General features: G+C 39.4%; 3 protein-coding genes across 3 annotated transcripts; 2 read left to right on the forward strand and 1 right to left on the reverse strand.

Annotated features, from left to right (window-relative positions):
• Nucleotides 1-2,064: 2,064 nt before the first annotated feature.
• Nucleotides 2,065-4,046, reverse strand: LOC119738440. Its single transcript, XM_038213336.1, has 4 exons — nt 3,798-4,046; nt 3,428-3,494; nt 2,710-2,865; nt 2,065-2,490 (listed from the first exon to the last, which is right to left on the reverse strand). The coding sequence occupies exons 1-4, from the start codon at nt 3,915-3,917 to the stop codon at nt 2,261-2,263; spliced, it is 573 nt and encodes a 190-aa protein (XP_038069264.1). The 5' UTR covers nt 3,918-4,046; the 3' UTR covers nt 2,065-2,260.
• A 1,482-nt stretch (nt 4,047-5,528) lies between these two features.
• LOC119738874 (apolipoprotein D-like) lies at nt 5,529-8,927 on the forward strand. The gene is made up of 5 exons (XM_038213849.1): nt 5,529-5,757; nt 6,350-6,416; nt 7,215-7,370; nt 7,800-7,933; nt 8,414-8,927. Exons 1-5 carry the CDS (start codon nt 5,656-5,658, stop codon nt 8,510-8,512), a joined length of 558 nt encoding a protein of 185 aa, XP_038069777.1. The 5' UTR covers nt 5,529-5,655; the 3' UTR covers nt 8,513-8,927.
• Nucleotides 8,928-10,243: 1,316 nt separating this feature from the next.
• Nucleotides 10,244-20,378, forward strand: LOC119736785. The gene is made up of 8 exons (XM_038210795.1): nt 10,244-10,529; nt 11,091-11,157; nt 11,525-11,686; nt 12,372-12,598; nt 17,802-17,939; nt 18,101-18,164; nt 18,642-18,803; nt 19,360-20,378. The coding sequence occupies exons 1-8, from the start codon at nt 10,422-10,424 to the stop codon at nt 19,623-19,625; spliced, it is 1,194 nt and encodes a 397-aa protein (XP_038066723.1). The 5' UTR covers nt 10,244-10,421; the 3' UTR covers nt 19,626-20,378.
• The last annotated feature ends 1,120 nt before the right edge of the window (nt 20,379-21,498 follow it).

A 21,498-nucleotide genomic window follows, 5' to 3' on the forward strand; every position in this document is an offset into this window, starting at 1 on the left:
GCAAAGCAATAGGTTATATTATAGATATTTTATAATTAAAAATTTAAAAATGAATACATAATATTCTTTCACTGTAATAAAAAAATGGCGAATACTCATGACAATTTCCATTACTGATGTTTTTATGTTGTATGTTTACTAATGTAGTGCAATTCGCAACAAACCATGCATATGTAGTAAAGCATTAAAAAGGAAGCCATAATGTATATTGAAACAGAGGGAATTGTTTTTTAGAAAAGGAACAAGTGCTCAGTATATTTGTTAGATGATTGGGGTTATATTTCTAATAAATTACTTTTTTATGCCCATGTTCATAATATCTTGATACTCCATTTTCAGAGTTTTCAGTATTATATCTATTTTTGTAAGGTGGATTTGCAGGCCTCACGGCAAAACTTTTAAAACCTCTAAAAACTTATATTTCAAATTGGGAGCCCATTTCTTTCTTACAGTAACCTATATAATAAACCTATAAAATCGGATTTGTGGTCTACGGGTAATTCTGCAGGTTGTGGGTTCGAGTCCAGCCTGGGGTCATGGTGCGTGTGCCCTTGGGCAAGGCACTTTGTCACTCATTGTTTCTCTTCTACCAGGAGTAAATGGGTACCTGTGAGGGCAGAGATGGTTATTGTGGTTGATTTAGCTTCCTTGCGCCTAACAAGCAGTATCGAGCTGTATACTCCCCAGGGAGTTAAGAAGGTTTCAGGAGTGTTTGCCCATTGAAACAGGGAAAATAATAATTGTAAAGCGCTTTGACACCCCGTTGCGGCGTGAAAACTCTATTATTATACTATTATTAATGTCAAAATAACACATTGTCAGTATACCTCTCTGAGATTTTATTCTACTTTTTATCTTTTTTTCTGTTGGTGACAAATTGGTTTTAGGTAACTTTATCTAGTGTGGAGAACTTGAGGTAAGCAGTTTGCTGTATATCTGCTACTTCATCCTGAAAAAAATGAACCTTAAAATACCTATTTTATTGTTCAGTCACATGAAAACCTTTTAAAAGCTAAATGTTGATTTTCAAAACCCATTGAGATAAGGGCACTGTGAGGCTTGGATTTGGTAGATTTTTGTCAAGAATACTTTTGGGGGGGGGGGATCAAACTGTAAGAATAAACTGGAAAATAATTTCATTTTTTTTTCTTAATCGGAATTTTGCGATAAACAGATGCAGTTTATATATAATACAGTACTCATGTTTAGATCACAAAGTAGACCAAAAAGAACTACATGTACATATACAGTTATGTAGTATCATTAGTTATATTTTTGTAGTTGCTGACATTTGGATTATTTTTAACTGCATTAAAAAAATTCAATTAAACTGACAAGAAATTGCTGCGTATTTATGAATATCATTGGTTCGTTGCTTTATTGTTTAACTGTACAAAAGAAAGTTTTGAAATGAAGTTTACCTCATTTAGCTATGGGTATAGACCATGTGACATTTGTTTACCAAATTGGATGTTGTGATCACGTGATGCCAACTTTCAGTACGCGATTCTCCGCACTGCATTATCTCTTGAAATATTAATGGTTTAAAAGTGTTGACATATAATACTGTTTAATGTGGAGCAAATAACATGTAACTGAGCTGTCCATGATGGTGGTGCCCAATTTGGCAATGTCTTTGTTCAAGGGCGCTATAGTCAGAAGCAAGGGCGGATCCAGAACACAATTTTTTTTTGGGGGGGGGGGTCCAAAAAAAATTTTTGGTCCCCCCAAAAAGTGGGTCTAAAAAATTACGGCGTGGGGTTCGGGACCCGCTTAAGGGCCCCGAAAAATTTTTGGATTCTAGATGCTCTGTGGTGCGATCTGAGGCAATGTCTGACCACTTTAACCAATTTTTTTTTAGGAAAAGATGGTGGTGTACTCATTGCCTGCCTTTATTGCGATGTCACATTAAAAAAAAAAAAAATTGGTTTCGTTTTGGGGGGGGCCATGGCCCCCTTTGCCCCCCCCCCCCCCTGGATCCGCCCTTGGTCAGAAGTCATAAACCCGCACATGTCTTGTCGTCGGGGATCAATTTATTTGTTCCACTTTAAACAGCCTTTTAAGTTACCCACATTTACCTAAACCAAATACTGCCCTCCTTTTGTGTCGGCCACACTAATAAAAACATGTTAATTCCAATATCCCCACATTTACCTAAACCAGATACTGCCCTCTTGTGTCGGCCACACTTTAAAAAAAAAAGGTTAATTCCAATTTCCCCAGCCCTATCTCGCATTGGACAGGGCTCAAAGTATCCACCCTAGTTGAGTTTGGGGTATTCACAGTCGTCCCCTTGGTACACCTGGATGGGTGAATTGACGGGCCCATTGAACCCAGTCAGCTCCATGTATTCCAACATCTCGTTGTCGTAGAGGGCGTAGTAGGTCTTGACGTCACGGACCAGCACGAAGAGGGCCAGCATCTGGTTGTCTGAGACGACGGAGTAGGTGTACTGGCCGTCGACGACGGGGCCAAGCTTGATAATCCAGTCTGTAAAAGAAAACGAACAGATCAATCCATTGAACACACAAAAATAATTGTTTTCAGAAATTTTGCCGATTTTGCCAACCTCCCGCCCTTCACCTGACCCAAAACTTTTTGATATGCTACTGTCCGCAAGCAATATAACTCATATGAATCATGGATGGTACCTAGGGTTTCTTTAGCAAATGTCTGTGCTTTTTATGAAATTGGTGCCAGATTACTTACAGGGACTATCGCCAGGTACCCCATCTAGCGCCACCCGGAGTTTGCCAGGATCACTCGGGTCAGGGATGAAGGCGTAGCCGTTGATAGAATCCTCAATGCCGTCCCGTGTCTTGTAGTTGTTGAATACAGTCACGTAGGTTTCGTTGATTTTGTTGTCTGCAAAACAATAAGCATTGAATCCAAAGTAAACAAGTCAAGTACAGTTCCAATGAGTCTCGATGTCATCGAACTAGGGGGGGGGATATTGAATACAGGGATGTATGTGAGCTCAGATATTTTTGCGGGAAATTTGAGGGGGGCTGTAAATGCTATTTGCAGTTTCAAAAAAGGGGATAAATTGTGCGACTGCAGGATGATCTTCATCATTGCGAATTATCCTAACAGAAATTGATTGTCCTTCATCAATCAAGACCGAGAATGGACTCATTTTTCCTGTTACGAAAGAGTTCCAAGTCATCGCAAGTCAACACAATGTAATTTGTGATCTGACTTGTGAGCTAACTAGCGATTTGACTGGTTGACTGGTTGACTGACTGACTCCCCGACTGACTGACTGACTTACAAGTTACAACGCTGGTTATGCATTTCTATATTTAGTTTAAATGGGGATTTGATTGATATATTTTTTTACAAAACAGTTTTATGTTTTTATAAATTTATGAAATTTTATATCATGTGTAATCCTTTTTTCGGGGTGGGGGTATGACGAGAAACTTACATGTTGCCGTTGTGCACTCTGCTTGTTGCGAGTCCGCAAATAAATTGGACCAGAAATTGCCGTACACCTGAAATAAAGTACCATAAGTTTGAAACGTTTAAATCAAAATAAAATGATAACCTTTCCTGATGTAACCACACAATGATTGTGCAAACATTCAAAACAAAAAAATGGACAATTTAAAATGCTGTGGATGCCATTATTGCTAACTTGTGCGGTAATGGCATCACGCACTGCAAGTGTGCAACCAAAAAATCATTGACTAATCAAGAAGAAAAAATACATGCGATAGCCACTGAATTTTTTATTTTATTTTTTATATATTATCAACTGAAGTTGGAAAATCTTATGGTGTTAGAAATCACCTCACCTGGTACCACCGACCCGTGTACAGATCCACTTTGACTTCTTTCATCGTGTCCAAAGCACGCGAGTCTGAAACCAGACTCGCCACCAACAAGACACAGAAAAGCAACGTCTTCGTAGCCATCTTTCAAGTTGTCTTGATGTTTGATACAATGGATGCTCCTGATACTTTGCTGTGATTTGGAGAATGTAATTGAACTTATAATTTATGATTGAGACATAACATCGATGGGTGTGTGTGTTCTGTTCACGATGGGGGATTAAAGGTCCAAAGGGGCGCTTTGGTATCTGATAAAGGGCTAGGGGTACAGATTAAGGCGTGTCCATTTGGGAGCTGGGTACATATAATGCATTAGCTTAAGTGATTGTGGTAATTATGGCGCAAACAAAATAACTATTTTTATAATATTTTGCAATGATTCACTAGTAAAAAGTTGTTTACTTGTTTTCAATTGTTCATTAGGCTATCATTAGTTACATAATAGTTAAGATGTTTGGTCACAACAAAATCAAAACAATTTTGGCGACTCATGATTACGATTATCTTTGTGTCATTCAGTACCAACGGTATTTCCGATAACTAAGGGCCTGCTTATCAGGAGTGGCGGTGTTAAAAATAGCAACATGGTAGCCATTGCAAGTCCTGTACCTTAGTTTTAAAAACCTTAATTTTAACACAGCCTTGAGTTGTTGGTTTCAAACCCAACAAATTAGAAATCGGCGCGCTTTCAAAAGTTGAACATTATTATCGAACATTGCAAAAACTTTTTGGGAAGTTTTCATTTGCTTTGGGACTTATTTTTCGTTGAAAAGGATTTTTATTATTTTGAAGAAAAAATATTGTTACGCAAAGATACCTGAGGACACTTGAATTATTCGTTTTGATCATAATAAGCCCGTTATTTGATCAATGTTTTGGTGTGCGTGAGTTACGGTCAGAAAGGCGTTTTCTACAAACCTTTTTAATTGGCAGGCAGTGAGAACGCCTGAACTGCTTGAGGTCTGTTGTTGCCCCCCCCCCTCCTCCACCCCCTTCCATGACCGTACTCAGAAATTGGAGGGGAAATTGAAAACAAAGTGCCCACCCCTCCAGAAAACAAAGTGCCCACCCCTCCAGAAAACGAGGGCCTCAACTGAAAAATGCCCCTGCTTTTGGGGGCCCGAGTTAATAATACGCTATCATTGACATACTGAGTCTCATAGGGATATGTTCCATTGTTTCGAAACATTTTGTTCATCGTTTTGGAGGGTAGGTGGCCTATTGTTTTAATCAGATTCGAACAATTATTAGAAAATTCTTGGTATTTCGCGGTCATCACATGGCGATTTCTCACTGCCTTATGCTTCATAACTGGCCTTTATCCGAATTATAAACCCCATGTTGGTGATAGCAACGCCCAATTCACGTGCAGGATGTCATGGTGCCATGTGACCATAGCGGATGTCGATTTATGGCCATCAAAATTTAAAATATTGTTCTAATGCCGAAATATTACGAGAGGTTTTTGTCGCTGATCTTCAAAGAGATAATGGATCAATTTCGTCGTAAAATCATTAAAATAAGAGAAAGATGGATTTTGTTTTAATTCTTGCTTAAATCGTCACGAATTCAGCGAGGCTGTTTTTGTAACTGTATGGTATGCATAAACATTATTATTAAAATCTAGGCTTCATATCTGAAATAAGATTATGCAGGATTAAGAAGTCCTAATTCGCCCCGTATCTATAAAAAGAGTCCCACCCGGACACCAAGTCAACGACCGAACCCGAAGCGGCCACACCGTCCAGCTCTGCCCGGCAACACCTCGCGTCAATTCACGGTGAATTCGTTCTTGGTATACCAAACACGCCGATCTCCGACCATGTTGTGCTTCATCGTCTTGGCGGCTTTCGTGGCCGGTAGCAACGCCTTGGGAACCGTTCCCGAGCTGGACCCTGGCATGTACATCGGCCGTTGGTATCAGGTAAGAAAAAAAATCTCCCAATGGAGTGGCTCATAGTCATACAATAGGCCCCTTGCATGGTGCGCCCTCGCCGAGGGTTGGTGACATAAATGGAAGTGTCTATTCATGCGTATCGAAGAGGAGCAAAAGATCTGCTCTCGGATGCGACGTCTGACGCAAGGGGTCTATATGAAATTGGATACCGGTACAAAGATAAAAGGGCTCTGCTCCGCAATTCTGGCCGATATGAGTTGGAAACAATTTTGCTGACAAAAAGGGCTTTCTCGATCTCGTGCACATGAAAGGGCAATATCTAGCCTACAAAAAGTCTCAAATTTGTCTTTCGTCTGAAATATGCATGGAAAATAGCTTCAAACTCTTTGATTTATTGGCACGGAGTTTGACAGATAATTATTTTTAGTTAGATTTCGAGTTAAAGAGAATCATCGTCACTACACCAGGTCAATATAAAATGTCGATTGAGTACGTGAATGTCATATTGGATGGATTGCCAGATACACTGTAAATTGAGCTCCATACTTTTCTTTATACAGAGAACGAACATTTTTATTCTCCCATTTCATTCAATGTTTCTTTGCTTATTCATTGATAGATGTACTCGAATGGATGGACGGATCTGTTTTCCAACTTGCCTAATCCCCAGTGCGTTACAGCCGATTGTGAGTTTTCAATTGAACTTAACAATTTGAGAATCTAGTACGAATACTATGATATCTTTTCTTCAGAAACAAAAAAATCAAACTCTCCTATACGTATTCTTAGCAATAACCATAAACCAGTCAATATTGTGTGTATATATCAATTTACCCATACAGTTTAAGCGGAACACAAACGTGATTTTTTTTTCATTAAAATACAACATGAAAGATGATTTCATGGCATATTTCGACAGATCCATGTTTAATTATGTTACAATAAAATGTTGGTAGGAGACGTTCCACCCCTCTACATATACCCGTGGACACATTGAGGATATTCTTATCAATTTTTATTTTTTTTTGACATTTGGGCGGGACAAACCTTTTTTTCTATTTCAGTTTTACATCAATAATGTTTGCCAAATTCATAGAGAATCCAGAAAAATGGAGGATCCAGGTTGCTAAAACTATGCGGACGGACAATAGAAAATGAGGACTTTATGTAATCTCTTCTTCTTCTTTTTTTCTTTCATTCGAACTGGATCGCCAGTTCGAGTGAAACATTGCGTAACTTGGGTAAAACTTCTGGGGCAGCTGGGGGCGCATAATTTTTGTTTCGGGGGCACTGAATGCAAATGATATACATGTATAGTTTTGTTCAAGTCACGATTTTAAACTGAGGGGTGGCATCCGAGGGGTTCGGGTACGCACGGACATCCGCTGGGGGCACGTGCCCCCCGTGACACCACCCCCCGTAGTTACGGCACTGGAGTTGCTTTATGGTTGGCAAGTGTGTTTCTTTCAATTTTCCCCTTGTAGATGGTGTCATCAATGCAACTTATATCACCGTTCTGAACCACAACTACAATCTTGAGGGAGAGGAGGGTGGTATCTCGGGTTACGCCTACGTGCCTGACGTCAGAGAGCCCGGCAAACTCAAAGTGTCGCTAGAAGGAGTGCCAGTCGTCGGAGATTGTAAGTCTCTTCCCCCCCCCCCCCCCCCCCCCACGGGGGGTTGAGCAAATTTTTTTCCGTTGGAAATTTACGGTTAATGAGGCGGTTCTCATAGCCACTTCGCTTTTTATTCGAGAAGAATAATTGAGAAAAAGGTGATTTGAAAATCAAGGTTATTTTTGAATTGCGGTCTTTAAGGCTTTGCTATTTTTTGTTTATTTGATGTCCTCGTGATGAAGCTTAAAAAAGAAAGATAGATGGATTTATTGTTTGAAATTAGGCGGGTTTTTGTTCGCATTTTGCTGCCAAGTTTTCGTTTGTATATGGTGTCTGTCAGTGTCTCTTAGATTTACAACTGTTGGCTCTTTGATTACGGTAACTGGTGTTGCATCCAGTTGTTCAAACTTCCTTCCATCGCTGGTAACCATCTTCATCTCTTTAATCGTGCAGACTGGGTCTTCAAGCTTGGTCCAATCATCAACGGGCAGTACGAGTACAGTCTGATCACCGACGGAGAGGCCACTAGGCAGCTGTTCGTGTTGGCCCGGGACCCGACCGACTTCAACGCCAAATACGACGCAGAGGTGAGTGTTGGTTTTGTCCCAAAATAGAGAACAAGAGTCCAATTCAAAAAGATGCGTACAAAACGTGATAAACAGGAACAAAATGTTAGCTTGTATCAATTTCGTGCAGTGTGTATCGCTTCTGACTGATTTCGGATGATTTTAGGTTAGCACAAAAAAATAGCAAAGCAATATTGGATGCCTAAAAGCCCGTGGCATAAAAGGTACGTGTGGGTGGGTTGGGGGAGGGAAAGAGCTCATTTTCGGAATGGCACTCGGTGTGTTTAAACAATAAAAACTTTACCTCTCCCATTTCGAGAGGGGAGGGGAGGGGGCAGGCATCGAGTGGGGAGAGGGGGAGGCCATTCCCCATTCTCCCTTAGTTAACACACTGTCAGTACCTCCATAAATTTAGAAGAATGCAGGTGCATGCGTTTAACCTGAGGTAGAATTCGATAAATTAGTTACCAACGAAAACGTGTAATTTTGTTGCTTCCATAGGTCCAGGAATACCTGACCCTGGTGGGATTCACAACGGGCCCCAAGAAGTACGAACCCGTACCCCAGGTTCCGGAGTGCAAGTACCTGCCATTGCCATAAAGGAATAAACACCAGCTTCGTCAGTCGTGTTTTTAAACCAGTGTTTGCTTCGTCTTTATTTTATTTCTAAATGTGATCTTCTCATTTTCCTTGTAAATAAACTCTGGAGAGAAAGTCTGAACTTGAGAGAATAAACTTAAAACATTGCATACATGCTCGTTAATTATTTCAATTATTTTCTACATTAACTCTTTTTTTTTTAAGTCAAGGTGGTGGCATTGCCTTAGACACATGTCCCAATGTACTTGTGAAAACGGTTATGTTCTACTTTTTTAACGATCCTTCCAGCGTTTCTTAAGAAACGCGTTTTAGAGCCCAAAATGACGCGGTGCAGAGCCCAAAAGGGCACCGTTCTTCTCGAAAGTGTCCCTTTATGTTTCAATTTTGTTCAAATAAAAGCAATACCATAAGTTAATGTCGTATTTTGCAGTTGTCTTGTTTCTCGTTGTTATGTCTTTACCAGATTTACTCCTCCCGATGAATATTATGTTGTCTTATTTTATTCAAGTGTTTCCTTTGAATTACATGAAATCGTTAATGGTTTCATCGATTTGGTTTCATCTGATAACAGCAAATCTAAAGTCAACAGGGTTATTATGTCCATATCTATATGCATTACACGTGCGAATTGGTGTTTTAAAAATATCAAGAATGCGACCATTTTTGTTTTGGCAATCGGAAGGAATATTGGCAATCGGAAGGAATGTTGAGGAAGAAGACTAAACCCTGGTATACAGTGGCGTCACCAGACTTTTCAGTCTGGGTGGCACAGGGGGGGCACCAACATTTGATTGGGGGGGGGGCACTAAGGTGGATACGGATCGCCGTCCTGGGGGAGGGGTCTAAGGGGAGGGGGTGCCCCCCTCCCCTTTGGAAATTTTTCGCATACGGAGGATGGGCTAGATGCAAAATGGTGCCACATTTGATGCTAAATTCGATCTGAAGATATCTCAAGAAATTGCTATTTTTGAGGTAATGATTTTAACAACGCGCAGAATTTTGCAGAGGATAGGGGGGCACCAGCATTTGATGGGGGGGGCACTCGGGGGGGGGGGGCACTAGGTTTTCCAGGGGGGGCACGTGCCCCCCCCCCTTCCCCCCCTCCCCCCCCCCCCCCCCCCCCCCCCCCCCCCCCCCCCCCCCCCCCCCCCCCCCCCCCCCCCCCCCTTGGCGACGCCACTGCTAGTGGTATATCCTTGGACCAAATTTGTCGATAGTTATATCCTCTGATGAAGGGCATGATGCCCCATGATACTCCCAACCCCACGAAGTCGATCTCTGGACATAACAATTATATTCCACTCCCAACACTGTCATTTTTTTTGCATAGATTGAACAAGATCAATGCCAATCGAAAAACAAAATTCAGGACACTTTTTTCCCCAGCTTTGGGATCCAAAAAAACTGGACAGGCAATCCACCCCTGTTGAACTAATCCTGCATAGATCTGCATCTATAGCATGTCTCCAAACTGGTAAAATAGACCCCTTGCATCAGACGTCAACGTTGAGGGCAGGTCTTCATTCTATGTAATAGGCATGAGTAGACACTTTGCCCTCAGTGAGGGCGCACTGTGCTAGCGGTCTATACACACAATTAAAAGTCACATCCGACCCTCGAACGATTACAAAGTTACCCGCAAAATGTGTCAATCTAACTGCAGTCCACTTTATTTTTCCAGGATTTGAACTTTGGACTAGATTCATTATCTCATATTACAAAACCACAATCAGTTTGTTTGCGTCCTTATGACGGATGACTGAAATGACTGGAATATTACCGTAATCGAGTTTCCTCTTTCGAGATTTCTTCTGGCTATATAAAAAAAAAAACAACTGGGATCACTTCACTTCTTATTCCCAAAACCATCTGTAAACATCTGAGTTTCAGAGAAGTGACTGTTGTAGTTATGTACTTTTTGAGCGTGTTTCTCTTGGCGGTGTTTACCGTGTGCCGCGGGGACATCCCGACCGTCAGTGAGCTCGATCTCAAGGCGTACGTTGGCCGCTGGTATCAGGTAAGCGATGGAGTGGTATATGGCTGATTTGTCGGTCTTTTTGAATAGATTTTTTACTAAGTATAATACATTAAGTAAAAGATCTGATCATAAATACTGCATAAATTCTAATTTTAACATTTGGCATGAGGGTACATTAATTCGGTTCATATTTTGTTTCCAATTTTGACAATCTAATCACTTTGGAAGATGAGGTTTATTTCAAACAAAGGAGATATTTTATTAAGTATAACAGATTAAATGAAAGATCTGAGCTCGATCTCAAGGCGTACGTTGGCCGCTGGTATCAGGTAAGCGATGGAGTGGTATATGGCTGATTTGTCGGTCTTTTTGAATAGATTTTTTACTAAGTATAATACATTAAGTAAAAGATCTGATCATAAATACTGCATAAATTCTAATGTACATTTGGCATGAGGGTACATTTAGTTCATATTTTGTTTCCAATTTAGACAACCTAATCCATTTGAAAGATGAGGTTTATTTTCAAATTCTCTTTTTTGTATGAAACCTATTTAGAATTTGATCAAAAATTTAATGTATTTTTCATTTTCTTGACAGCCCTATCAAAACAGATGGACAAAGATCACCAATTTTGATCTGGATTCTGTATGCACTACAGCAGATTGTAAGCGTCTTTTTGTTATCAATCTGAGAAAAATTAGCTGTATCTTTCTCCTTGCATATTATGTTCCTTCCCTGAAATACGCAAACTTTTAAACTGTAATACTTTTGCAATGCTTTCTAATATTAACCACTCAAAATTTGTCACAGGTTTTTTGGAAAAAAAATCACCTCGCTAAAAAATACCCCAGTATCTAAAAGATTTATAAATAACCGTTGGCGCCTGTCAAGATATAAAATAACGCTGCACTAATATGATTCCAATTTGGTACACCCTCAATAATAACACGGAAAATTGCGTAAGTTTTTTTTCATTGGAGTGATGAACATGTAATGAAATTTTCTTTTGACGGTATGTTCTTAAATTGCAGACAAAATCATCAACCAGACGTTCGTCTCGGTGTACAACGCCGGTCGGGAGGGCTGGCCGGAAGGGAAGCGACGTGACATTGCCGGCTTCGCCTACATCCCAGACCCGTCCAAACCAGGGAGACTGAAGGTAGTGCTGGAGGGAGTACCGGCTGCTGGCGATTGTAAGTTGACATGAAGTTATCGTAAGATTAAATGAAACCTTGTTTTCGTCTCTGGCTCCGGTTTAGGAACATTTTAGGAAACTAACTTGTAGGGGTGAATGTCCGGGAGCTTGAAATATGAAACTTTGAGGCTAATGTTTGGAGAATTCCACTCGTTTTGTGTACATGGATTAGTAAACGATCATGATGCTAGAAATGGAGCCGATATTCAGAAAAGAAGCCGAGGTTTCGAGAACACCTTCTAGGCAAGATAGTTTACTTTGATTCGCATTGTGTCTTGGTATATTTGACATTTGATAAAATGACAATTTAGCAGAATTGTAATTAAATCAGTCGCAAGGCAAGTTTACACAATATAGTCCAATCACAAGTCAAATCACAAATTTAACAGTGGAGAAGAAATGACAAAGTGAAACCTCAGTCGCGTTTTTTAATATCTTTTCATTTGACTTGAGACAGAAACGTTTTTGTAATGACTTCCGAAATCTGCACACTGTAGTGTCTTGTTGGTCAAATTATGCATGTGCCATAAAGTATTTTGACCCAGTGAGTGCATATTTCTGTTCGTTATATTGAACTCTGACTTGACTCGAGACTAGACATTACGGACTGATGCTGTCCACAAGTTCATAGTTTGTTTCAAACAATACACTTATCGAATATTATTTTATTTTTCTCCCTTCAGATCTCATCATCAAGATTGGTCCCATCATCGACGGCCAGTACCAGTACGCCGTGGTCACCAGCAGCGGTGACCGCGCCCTCTACGTCTTGGCCAGGAATCCCATCTCCTTTCTTGACAAGTACGCCGAGGAAGTCTTGAAGTTCCTAGACGAAAACGGGTACCAGGGATTCCTGAAGAAGCCGCAGCCACTGCTGCAGGCTACCAACTGCGGCTATCCGGAGACGAGATAGATTAGGGGTCGGCAACCATAGCCTTTGGGAAGCAGGTCCAAATTTGACATCTTAAATGAAGGAACATAAAATAATGACACTTGAATTTAAGCCCAAATACAGGCTCTGATGGTAACAAGTTGTACAGCTCATATCCAGTTGCATTTCTAAGTGGCTCCTCCCCCTCTGGTCATGATGCCTTTCCACGCCCATCCGATCCCCACTCCAACCCCATGTCTCCAATTTCTTCAAGTTTGACCCTGTAATAGATGCGCCACTACACCGTACAGCCAGATGAGTAAAAAAAAAAAGGAAACCCGAATGTCAGTACCATTTTTGTAATGAAGTTCTGCATGTAGCACTTTCAAAATCTAGGATTTAAAAGCCCATTTAAAAGGCTTTCTAATCATAGTACAAGAATCAGTCACATCACTCTAAACTTTCAAGTTACACATTTTTTTAACACAACCACCGTTTTAAAATAACTGTTCTTTCAGCAAAGTTGTGATCCGAGGACAGAAGTTTAAAACTGTGGTTGTGTTCAAAATTATGTAACTTGAAAAGTACATAATTGATTTGAATGATTCTTGTACTAAAAGAAAGCTTATTAATTTAGCTTTCATATCCTAGATTTTAAGGGTGCTACATGCAGAACTTCATTACAAAAATGGTACTGACATTTAGGCTTCTTTTTTTAGTCACCCTGTGCATACTATTTCTTGCACTATAAAGATCGCTCGGCTACCACCATCATTCCGATCCCATGCATACATCCAATAATGGTTAAGTTTCATTACTTATGGTGGCTGGTACAAAATACATGATGATTCACCATATTTCAATAAATTAAAATACTTCCTTTAGAGTTTATTTCTTACTATAAGAAAATAGTTTTTAATATGCATTATACTTTGTTATTATAAAAGGTATTATAATTATATTATTGGATTGTCGAAGATGAGCAACATAATTTAAGTGTCTTTTCCGTTTGGATGAAGGAGAATAAATGTTGTAATAACTTTATTCCTTGTCGTAGTATTGAATTCTTTAAAAGTTCTGAAATGTGAGCTTAAGACATCGCGAATGACAAAGAATAAAAGAGGAAAGCCACCGGACTAACAAGACAGAGGTTTGGAACCAAATCCTGATATACTATCTTGTAGTGTATTAGTGAAGGCGTTATTGAGATTTATAAAGTAGAAGAACTTTTTTTTAAATTCACACTTGATGAAAAATATTAAGGTCGAAGGCTGGTGTATAACTGTCGGCAAAGGGGGTGTTACCTCCCCCTCCCCCACGCCAGAGACTAGGTTTGCACTCCCACGCCAGTTCCGCCTCCCCCCACCTCCCCCACACCACCACCAACCCCCACCACCCCTACCCCTCCGCTCCCCAGCTAAAAAAAATGGAAAAGGCTAAATCAAGGGATTTTTGTAACGTTTGAAACCCATGGACTATACACTCCGGAAAATGTCTCCCCCCCCCCCCCCCCCCCCCAACAAAAAAATGCCCCTCTGCATCTTAAAATATCAATCTAGGTTTATTTGATGTTTTAAACAAGTTAAGGAAAATAGTTCCACAGATCAGACAATGTATAAGAGGACAATGTATCTAAAGTTGATCAAAGGAACCGGGGAACAAAAGAGTTCAGATATTAGGGTTTTAATTGTAACGTCGAAAACAATTGGATCAAGTTCACTATCGCGTCTGATATAATCGAGCCTTATATGGTCAAAGGGGGCGTGGAATGGAAGCTGCGTGTGTCTTTGTCAATGTCATTTGTGGCTTCCTATTCCACTTCAACTTGTGTGATTGTTGTACATGACCTATGATCAAAGTACATCGGCCGGCTTACAAAACGGGTGAAAAGTTTAATTTCGTTATGTAAAGGCTTTATATAGGTCAAGTTCATTAAGTATTTTGCAGAGACGAATAATATATTATAAATCTTTTAAAAGAACTGAGTCAACTTGAGATTGAAGTATTTTTCTAAAACTTAGGATATTAAAGCCCATTTAAATGGCTTTCTTTTAGTACAAGAATCAGTCAAATCACTCTTGTACTTTCAAGTTAAAGATCTTTTTTAACACAACCACCGTTTTAAAGTAAGTGTTCTTTCAGCAAAGTTGTGATCCGTGGACAGAATTTTAAAACGGTGGTTGTGTTCAAAATTCTGTAACTTAAAAAGTACACTAGTGATTTGAATGATTCTTGTACCAAAACAAAAGATTCTTGTACCAAAAAAAGCCAATTAATTGGGCTTTTATGTGCTAGATTTTGAAAGTGCTACATGCAGAACTTCATGACAAAAATGGTACTGACATTTGGGCTTCTTTTTTTTTTTTTTACTCACCCTGTGCATATACTCATTTCTCGTACTATAAAGATCGCTGGGCTACCCATCATTATTCCGCGGCCATGCATGCATTACTTATACATGTATTTGCTGGTACAAAATAAATGGTGGTTCACCATATTTCAAGAAATTAAAATACTTCCTTAAAGAGTTAATTTCTTACTATAAGAAAATAGGTTTTAATATGCGTTATACTTTTTTATCATAAACGGTATATACTATTGGATTGTCGAAGATCAGCAACCCAATTTAAGTGTAGTTTCCTTTTGGATGAAGAAGAATAAATTGATCTTGATTCCTTGTCGTAGTATTGAATTCTTTAAAAGTTCTGAAATGTGATTTGCGAATGACAAAAAGTAAGAGGCACGGACTAACAAGACAAAGGTTTGGAACCAAATTCTGATATAAATATTTTGAAGTGTAATTGTGAAAGCACTATTGAGATTTATAAAACAGAAGAATTTATCCTTTTTTAAAAATTCACACTTGATGAAAAATATTGAGGTCGAAGTGTGGTGCATAACTGTCGACAAAGGGGGTGTTACCCCCACCCCTAATGCTAGAGACTAGGTTTGCCATTCCCACGCCACGTCTGTCCCCCCCCCCCCCCCCCTCCCCTGCAACCCTCCCCACACCACCACACTCCCCCACCCCAAAAAAATGGAAAAGGCTTAATCAAAGGATTTTTTGTAACGTTTGAAACCCGTTGACTTCACTCCGGAAAATGACTTCCCCCCCCCCAAAAAAAAAGCCCCTCTGCATCTTACACCCTATAAGTTTTGCAAGACATATAATGAAATCATGAAACCTCGTTGACAGGAAAAACAGTTGCAGTTCATTAGGTTTATCACGCGAGAGTAAGACGGCAAGAGGACCGACGTTCAAACCGCCACGTTTTCTTCGTAATGATGGTCCTTTGAGGAGCATTTTAATTCATTTACAGAACAATTGGGTAAATGTCAGCGAGTGCCCCTGAGCTTTTCCTTGGTCAGTGAATGCAGATGCTGACGTCATTGTGAGAGGGGATTCCCCCAAATGTCCTTGCGATCACAAGATTGAGATCTTGTTTATTAAGGTTTCGAAAGAGTGATTTTTGTATGAGCGGGTAGCAAATCTTGGGTTTAGTTATCACCAAATACTTGTTACAACTCGCAAGTAGTTCAAAATGAAAAGGGCTGGCAAAAAGACACGACTTTCTTGTCTCTATATATCCCTTGCAGCATTGATTCTGAAATAAAGTAAAGTTGAAGTAAAAATGAATGAAAGTGGATCTGTTCTTTAAGAAAAACGATATAAAAAATATTAATATAGTTTTATTTGATGTTTTAAACAAGGAAAATATTTCCACAGATCAGACATTGTATAAGAGGACAATGTATCTAAAGTTGATCAAAGGAACCAGGGAACATAAGAGTTCAGATTTTAGGGTTTCGTAACGTCGAAAATAATTGGATCAAGTTCACTATCGCGTCTGATATAATCGAGCCTTATATGGTCAAAGGGGGCGTGGAATGGAAGCTGCGTGTGTCTTTGTCAATGTCATTTGTGGCTTCCTATTCCACTTGAACTTGTGTGCAACCTTTGACCAAAGTACATATCGGCCGGCTTACAAAACGGGTGAAAAGTTTAATTTCGTTATGTAAAGGCTTTATATAGGTCAAGTTCGTCAAGTATTTTGCAGAGACGAATATTATATTTAAAATCTTTTAAAAGAACCGAGTCTGAGATTGAAGTATTTTTCCTTTTTTCCCCCGTTCCATTGTCACAATCGAGCACATAATCTTGGCCTTGCTCCCTCATTGAACAAAACTGACAGGCTGGATGGGCATTTTTTTGGCAAAATGACTTCAAGGAACCCTTTCGAGTAAACACTAAAACTTAGCTAAATTTCTAAACATAATTAAAGAGCCAGTACAATTACCTAATAGCATACTACATGTAATTAAAACACCCCCTCTAGACTAGTCACCGTGAGTTTCGTTTTTGTTTTTCCGTTTTATTCGAGCGAGTTTCCGCTTGTTTATACCGTTCTGACTGCTCGACGAATGTTCTTTTACATCTGGCGTGTTATTTTGACTGCTGCAAAAATTACGTAACAAGATTTAAGCCAGGTCATTTCCCCTGTTATTATATGGTCAGATGATACCTGAACAACAACAATGTAGGTGGTTTTTGTAAGGACCACCTTAAACCAACTTTTACACATAAATAGGCCTTGTGTATTAAATGAATTATGCATACATAATTATATATCAGATTGATTTCCTTTTTTTGTTACAGAAGGCGTATTAACTGTGAGGGGGGGTGGATGGCACTTATAAGGTCCTCATTTTCTTTAAATAAGTATTTTTCGGCTTTGATGTATGTGGGAAAAGGGGTACAGGCCTCGTGCATCCTCCCTCCCCCCCCCCCCCCCCCACCCCCGACCCTCCGTTACGACACTAACATGGGATTGCAATCTTGCCATCGTGTTACTTATCTCGGATTATAAAATCGGCCTTTGACCTTCCATCTTTATAACACTACAGGGAAAACATGTTGATATAAAAGCCTAACGATCATCTTGATTGTTATCACGCCATCCCGGCGGGAAAAACCCGTGGTCTGATCTTCTGAATGAACAAGGCCAACCCTTTGCGGAAAATAATAACTTCATTGCACAATAAACCTTGGTGTTGTATCCAGGCGCTAACACGCACGTGACTGTGTTGTAAGGTTGTAAGGGAAAGGTGAGCCTATTTAAGCGGCATTTCTGCCCATTTTTCTCACAGAATAACTCAAGCCGAGAACCCGTCTGTTCAAGTTTGAGGCAAACAACCACTGCAAGTTTTTCTCCAATTTACGTTAAATTACACTGCACGGTAAGAAATCATGGACGTGCTCTTTGCAGCGGTGCTGGCCTTGTGCCTGGCGGGGCCAAGTCTCGCAGCTCCCGGCTACGCGTCCCCTCCAAAGACGGTTGGCGAGCTGGACCTCAACAGCTACCTCGGAAGATGGTATCAAGTAAGTTAAATTTGTCAGATAAGTTGTATATTAGTAGACCTGGGCTGAATGACTAGCTGCCAGGCATATTTTTGGCATAAATGTATGCTTAATGCCGTTGTAATAATACATGTAGTCAACTGAATATGAACACGATGTTTATTTTTGTTTCTACCAAAAAGATGTTTGCAGATCTGGTAGTGGATTCGACATTTGAGAGAAATGCCTATTGCGTCACTGCCGACTGTGAGTACATATCTATGGTTTTAAATCATACTTTCTGCGTGAAGTAAATTGGAGTTATTGGAATAATAGTGTCAGACTCTGACAAAAATAACAATTATAAACGTTTCAAGAAATGTTCCGTTCGAGATTTCATTGTGCATGATATTGTTAAATACGAAGATTAGTACTGTGTTGTGAAAGTTGGTCGAAGTTGGAACTGTCATAAACTTCAAACGTTCTCTGGATAGAAATTTATTCTTATTAAAAATACCGAATAAATGGCATTCACATTTTTTAATGATAAACAGTGAAGCAACGGCAGTACTGAAATGCATGTTAAAGCTTCTTACATTAATACCACAACTCTTGGAAACCCAAGTGAACTATTAAATCTTCCCAACTCCTTTGCTTCGAAAGACGCGAAACTACAAATACCTGCATACACCATCATAACATGTCTTTCATCAGTTACCTTTGTTTTAATATTCAAAATATCAGATGCTCTGAACCCTAACAAGACCATCTCCGTCTACAACGCGAACACGGTAGGCAGTCCTACCGGAGCAAGGAATGCCATCAAGGGGTACGCCTACGTACCCGACCCCAGTCAGCCAGGCCAACTCTTGGTCAAATTCCCGGTCACTCCCGTCGCCGGCTCGTGTAAGTTTTTACAAATTTGAAATCTGAGTTCATCTTTTATTGTATCTTAAAAAAATTACATCTTTAAGATAAAATACGGCATCAAGAATCTAATTTACATCCATATTTATTGCCAGGACGATTGTAGATGAAATTGAGGAAGTGTGGTCTATATAGTCAGGGTTTGTGACTTGTGATCAGGCGGTCAGAAGTTCGAATCCAGCCGTTGGTCATTTTCCTTGTGTCCTTGTGCAAAACACCTCACCCCAACACACGAGTATTAATGGATCTCGGTATTAACCGTATAGTCTCAGTCAATGTATGCACCGACGAAATGAGTCATTTGTAAATATTTCAAAAATCAAAATGCTACTTCACTTCTCAAGTTGATTTCAGTTGCTGAAATAATGATGTAACTATGTTCTTTTCTGGTTTTCTTCAAACAAAAGCTCGCGGGGGAGGGGGCAATTTAACAGTTCAGTATTCCTCAATCTTTAGTTAATTTTTTATTTGACCACTCTGAAATCCTCGGTTTTTAAAAAGCCTCATTTTTTTCTTCCTCCATGTTTTTTTTAAGACTGGGTAGTCCAGTTAGGTCCCAAGGAGACAACATGGCGCGACTCGGACCCCCAGTACCAGTACTCCATCGTGACCGACTCCCTGCGTGCCACGCTCTTCGTTCTGGCCAGGGACCCCGATGACTTCCGGTCTCGGTTCCAGGCCGACGTGCTCCAATGGCTCAAGTCCAATCAGTTCGATCATTTCTACAACAAGCCTGTCGAGACGGTGCAGACGGACGACTGCAAGTATCCGCCAATGGGCGGTAAAAAAGACAAACTGTAGTGTAATGGGGAAGGATGTGGTACTTCAGTCAAGGGGAAAATGTTTTGGGTTAGAAACTCTTTTAAGAAGGGAAGGCAAGACTGTATAGGATGGAATTAAGCGTTACTTACTGGAAGGCGCTAGCAAACGAATTTAAATTAGTATTGTAGTCTTGAAAGACATGAAAAATATTTCAATGGGACATGTACATGTTATTTACCTATGTTTGAATCAGGAACTTGAGACATATGAATTTGTTTTACTCAGAAATTTCAGAGTCATTAAAAAAAAGATAGGCATAAAAAGTACCCTTGTGGGACGTTTCCAGTATCTGTTCTGTTTGCAGGCTTGCCAACCATGGAGATGATGACGATAGAGGGCGCTGTTTTAAAAATATGATGTTTCATTCATGTAATTATGTGCCTAATATTGTAAATGTGGCATGTAAATGAAAGGGAAATTAATTGGTCATTTTGATTATCAGGTACTTCAAATTTTTAATGATTTGCAATTTCGTTTTGTCCAGCACACTGTAAATACTTCATTCTGAAGATACTTTTTTTGCAAAAGTAAATTTAACAGGTTTTGTAAATTTCAATGTTTCAAATTTCAAACTGTTAAATTATACCCAACAGATTATCAATGAATTGGAATATAATTTTTGAGGAAGGCCTTTTAAAAGTGAAATCAATTGGAAAACAGCTTTGTGAACTTTTGACCACCATACACCATTTTATTCTACCAATTCATAATAAATATCTGTATTTTAAAAAAGAATTGTAAGCATGGTTATTTTATTAGTAAGTCAATTTTTTGCCTGCTTTGGATATTTAATCAACGAATCAAATATTACTTATCCCAAAGAGTTTTTTTTTTTAATCTTAATGCAAATGTTAAACGTTAAATGTAAGGGGAAAAGTGGAAAAGGAAAATAAATATACATTGTATACCATTATTAATTGTTTGCTGGATGCATAAATTGTGTATCTAAAAAATGGATATTTAGCAATATCTTGAAATAATCAATATCTCGAAACAAAACTCTCAAAACTTGGGAAATAAGTTGATCATGCTCATCCCCAAACCACCGCCATTTTTTCAAATAAATAGGCATGGCACAAGATACTTCTGGGGCTTTAAAATGCCTCTTCAGGCCAACTTCTATAAGTAGTGTCAAGTTGGTGTCTTATATAGAGTGTTTTTTTTTACCGAGATGATACACCAGTTAAAATATCTGAAGTTATGCTGACGACTGATGAACAATGGAACGACCAACAGAGGAAAACTGAACAGCGAGTAAAACACAAATCTAGCAACATTTGCTGCTCAAGTAGCTGTGATAGTGCGATGAAATCACTCCTTTCCTCCTTACTACGAAAAATTGCCAAAATATAAAAACCAAAGACCCTGCAATACTTTCCCAACCATTTCAGTTAAGTTCAAGAGTTGCATTAAACCAATATGTAAATACAGAAGGCCCAAGTCAACCAAAATAAAGTTTCGTTTTAGACTGGAAAACATTATGTACTAATTGTCACTTCAATGGAGTCATTTGAATGCCATTCCGAAATTGGTTTTAGTTTATTCAAGGACTTAAAAGAAAAATACAACATTTGCAAACGTCAAAAAATAAAACGACCAAGTTTTTACGAAACACCTTACTAGGATGCTGGTGAATGACAGTGTATTATTATCACCACTGCTCCAAATTTACCATTTTCTTCAGTCCAAATTTTGTTTGCTATTGGTTTCATGTTCATGAATGGGTGCAGGCCAGCTAGACTGGTTCCCTAATACTGTACACTTTTCCGGCATCTGTAAATTGATCCATCTCATCTTCAGTGGAGTCAGGGAACAAGACTACTTGAACATTCTTGTTTTTCTTGGTTTTTCC

The sequence above is a fragment of the Patiria miniata genome, unplaced genomic scaffold (genome assembly GCF_015706575.1).
Source record: "Patiria miniata isolate m_02_andy unplaced genomic scaffold, ASM1570657v1 HiC_scaffold_3, whole genome shotgun sequence".
In the NCBI taxonomy this organism is placed as follows: domain Eukaryota; kingdom Metazoa; phylum Echinodermata; class Asteroidea; order Valvatida; family Asterinidae; genus Patiria; species Patiria miniata.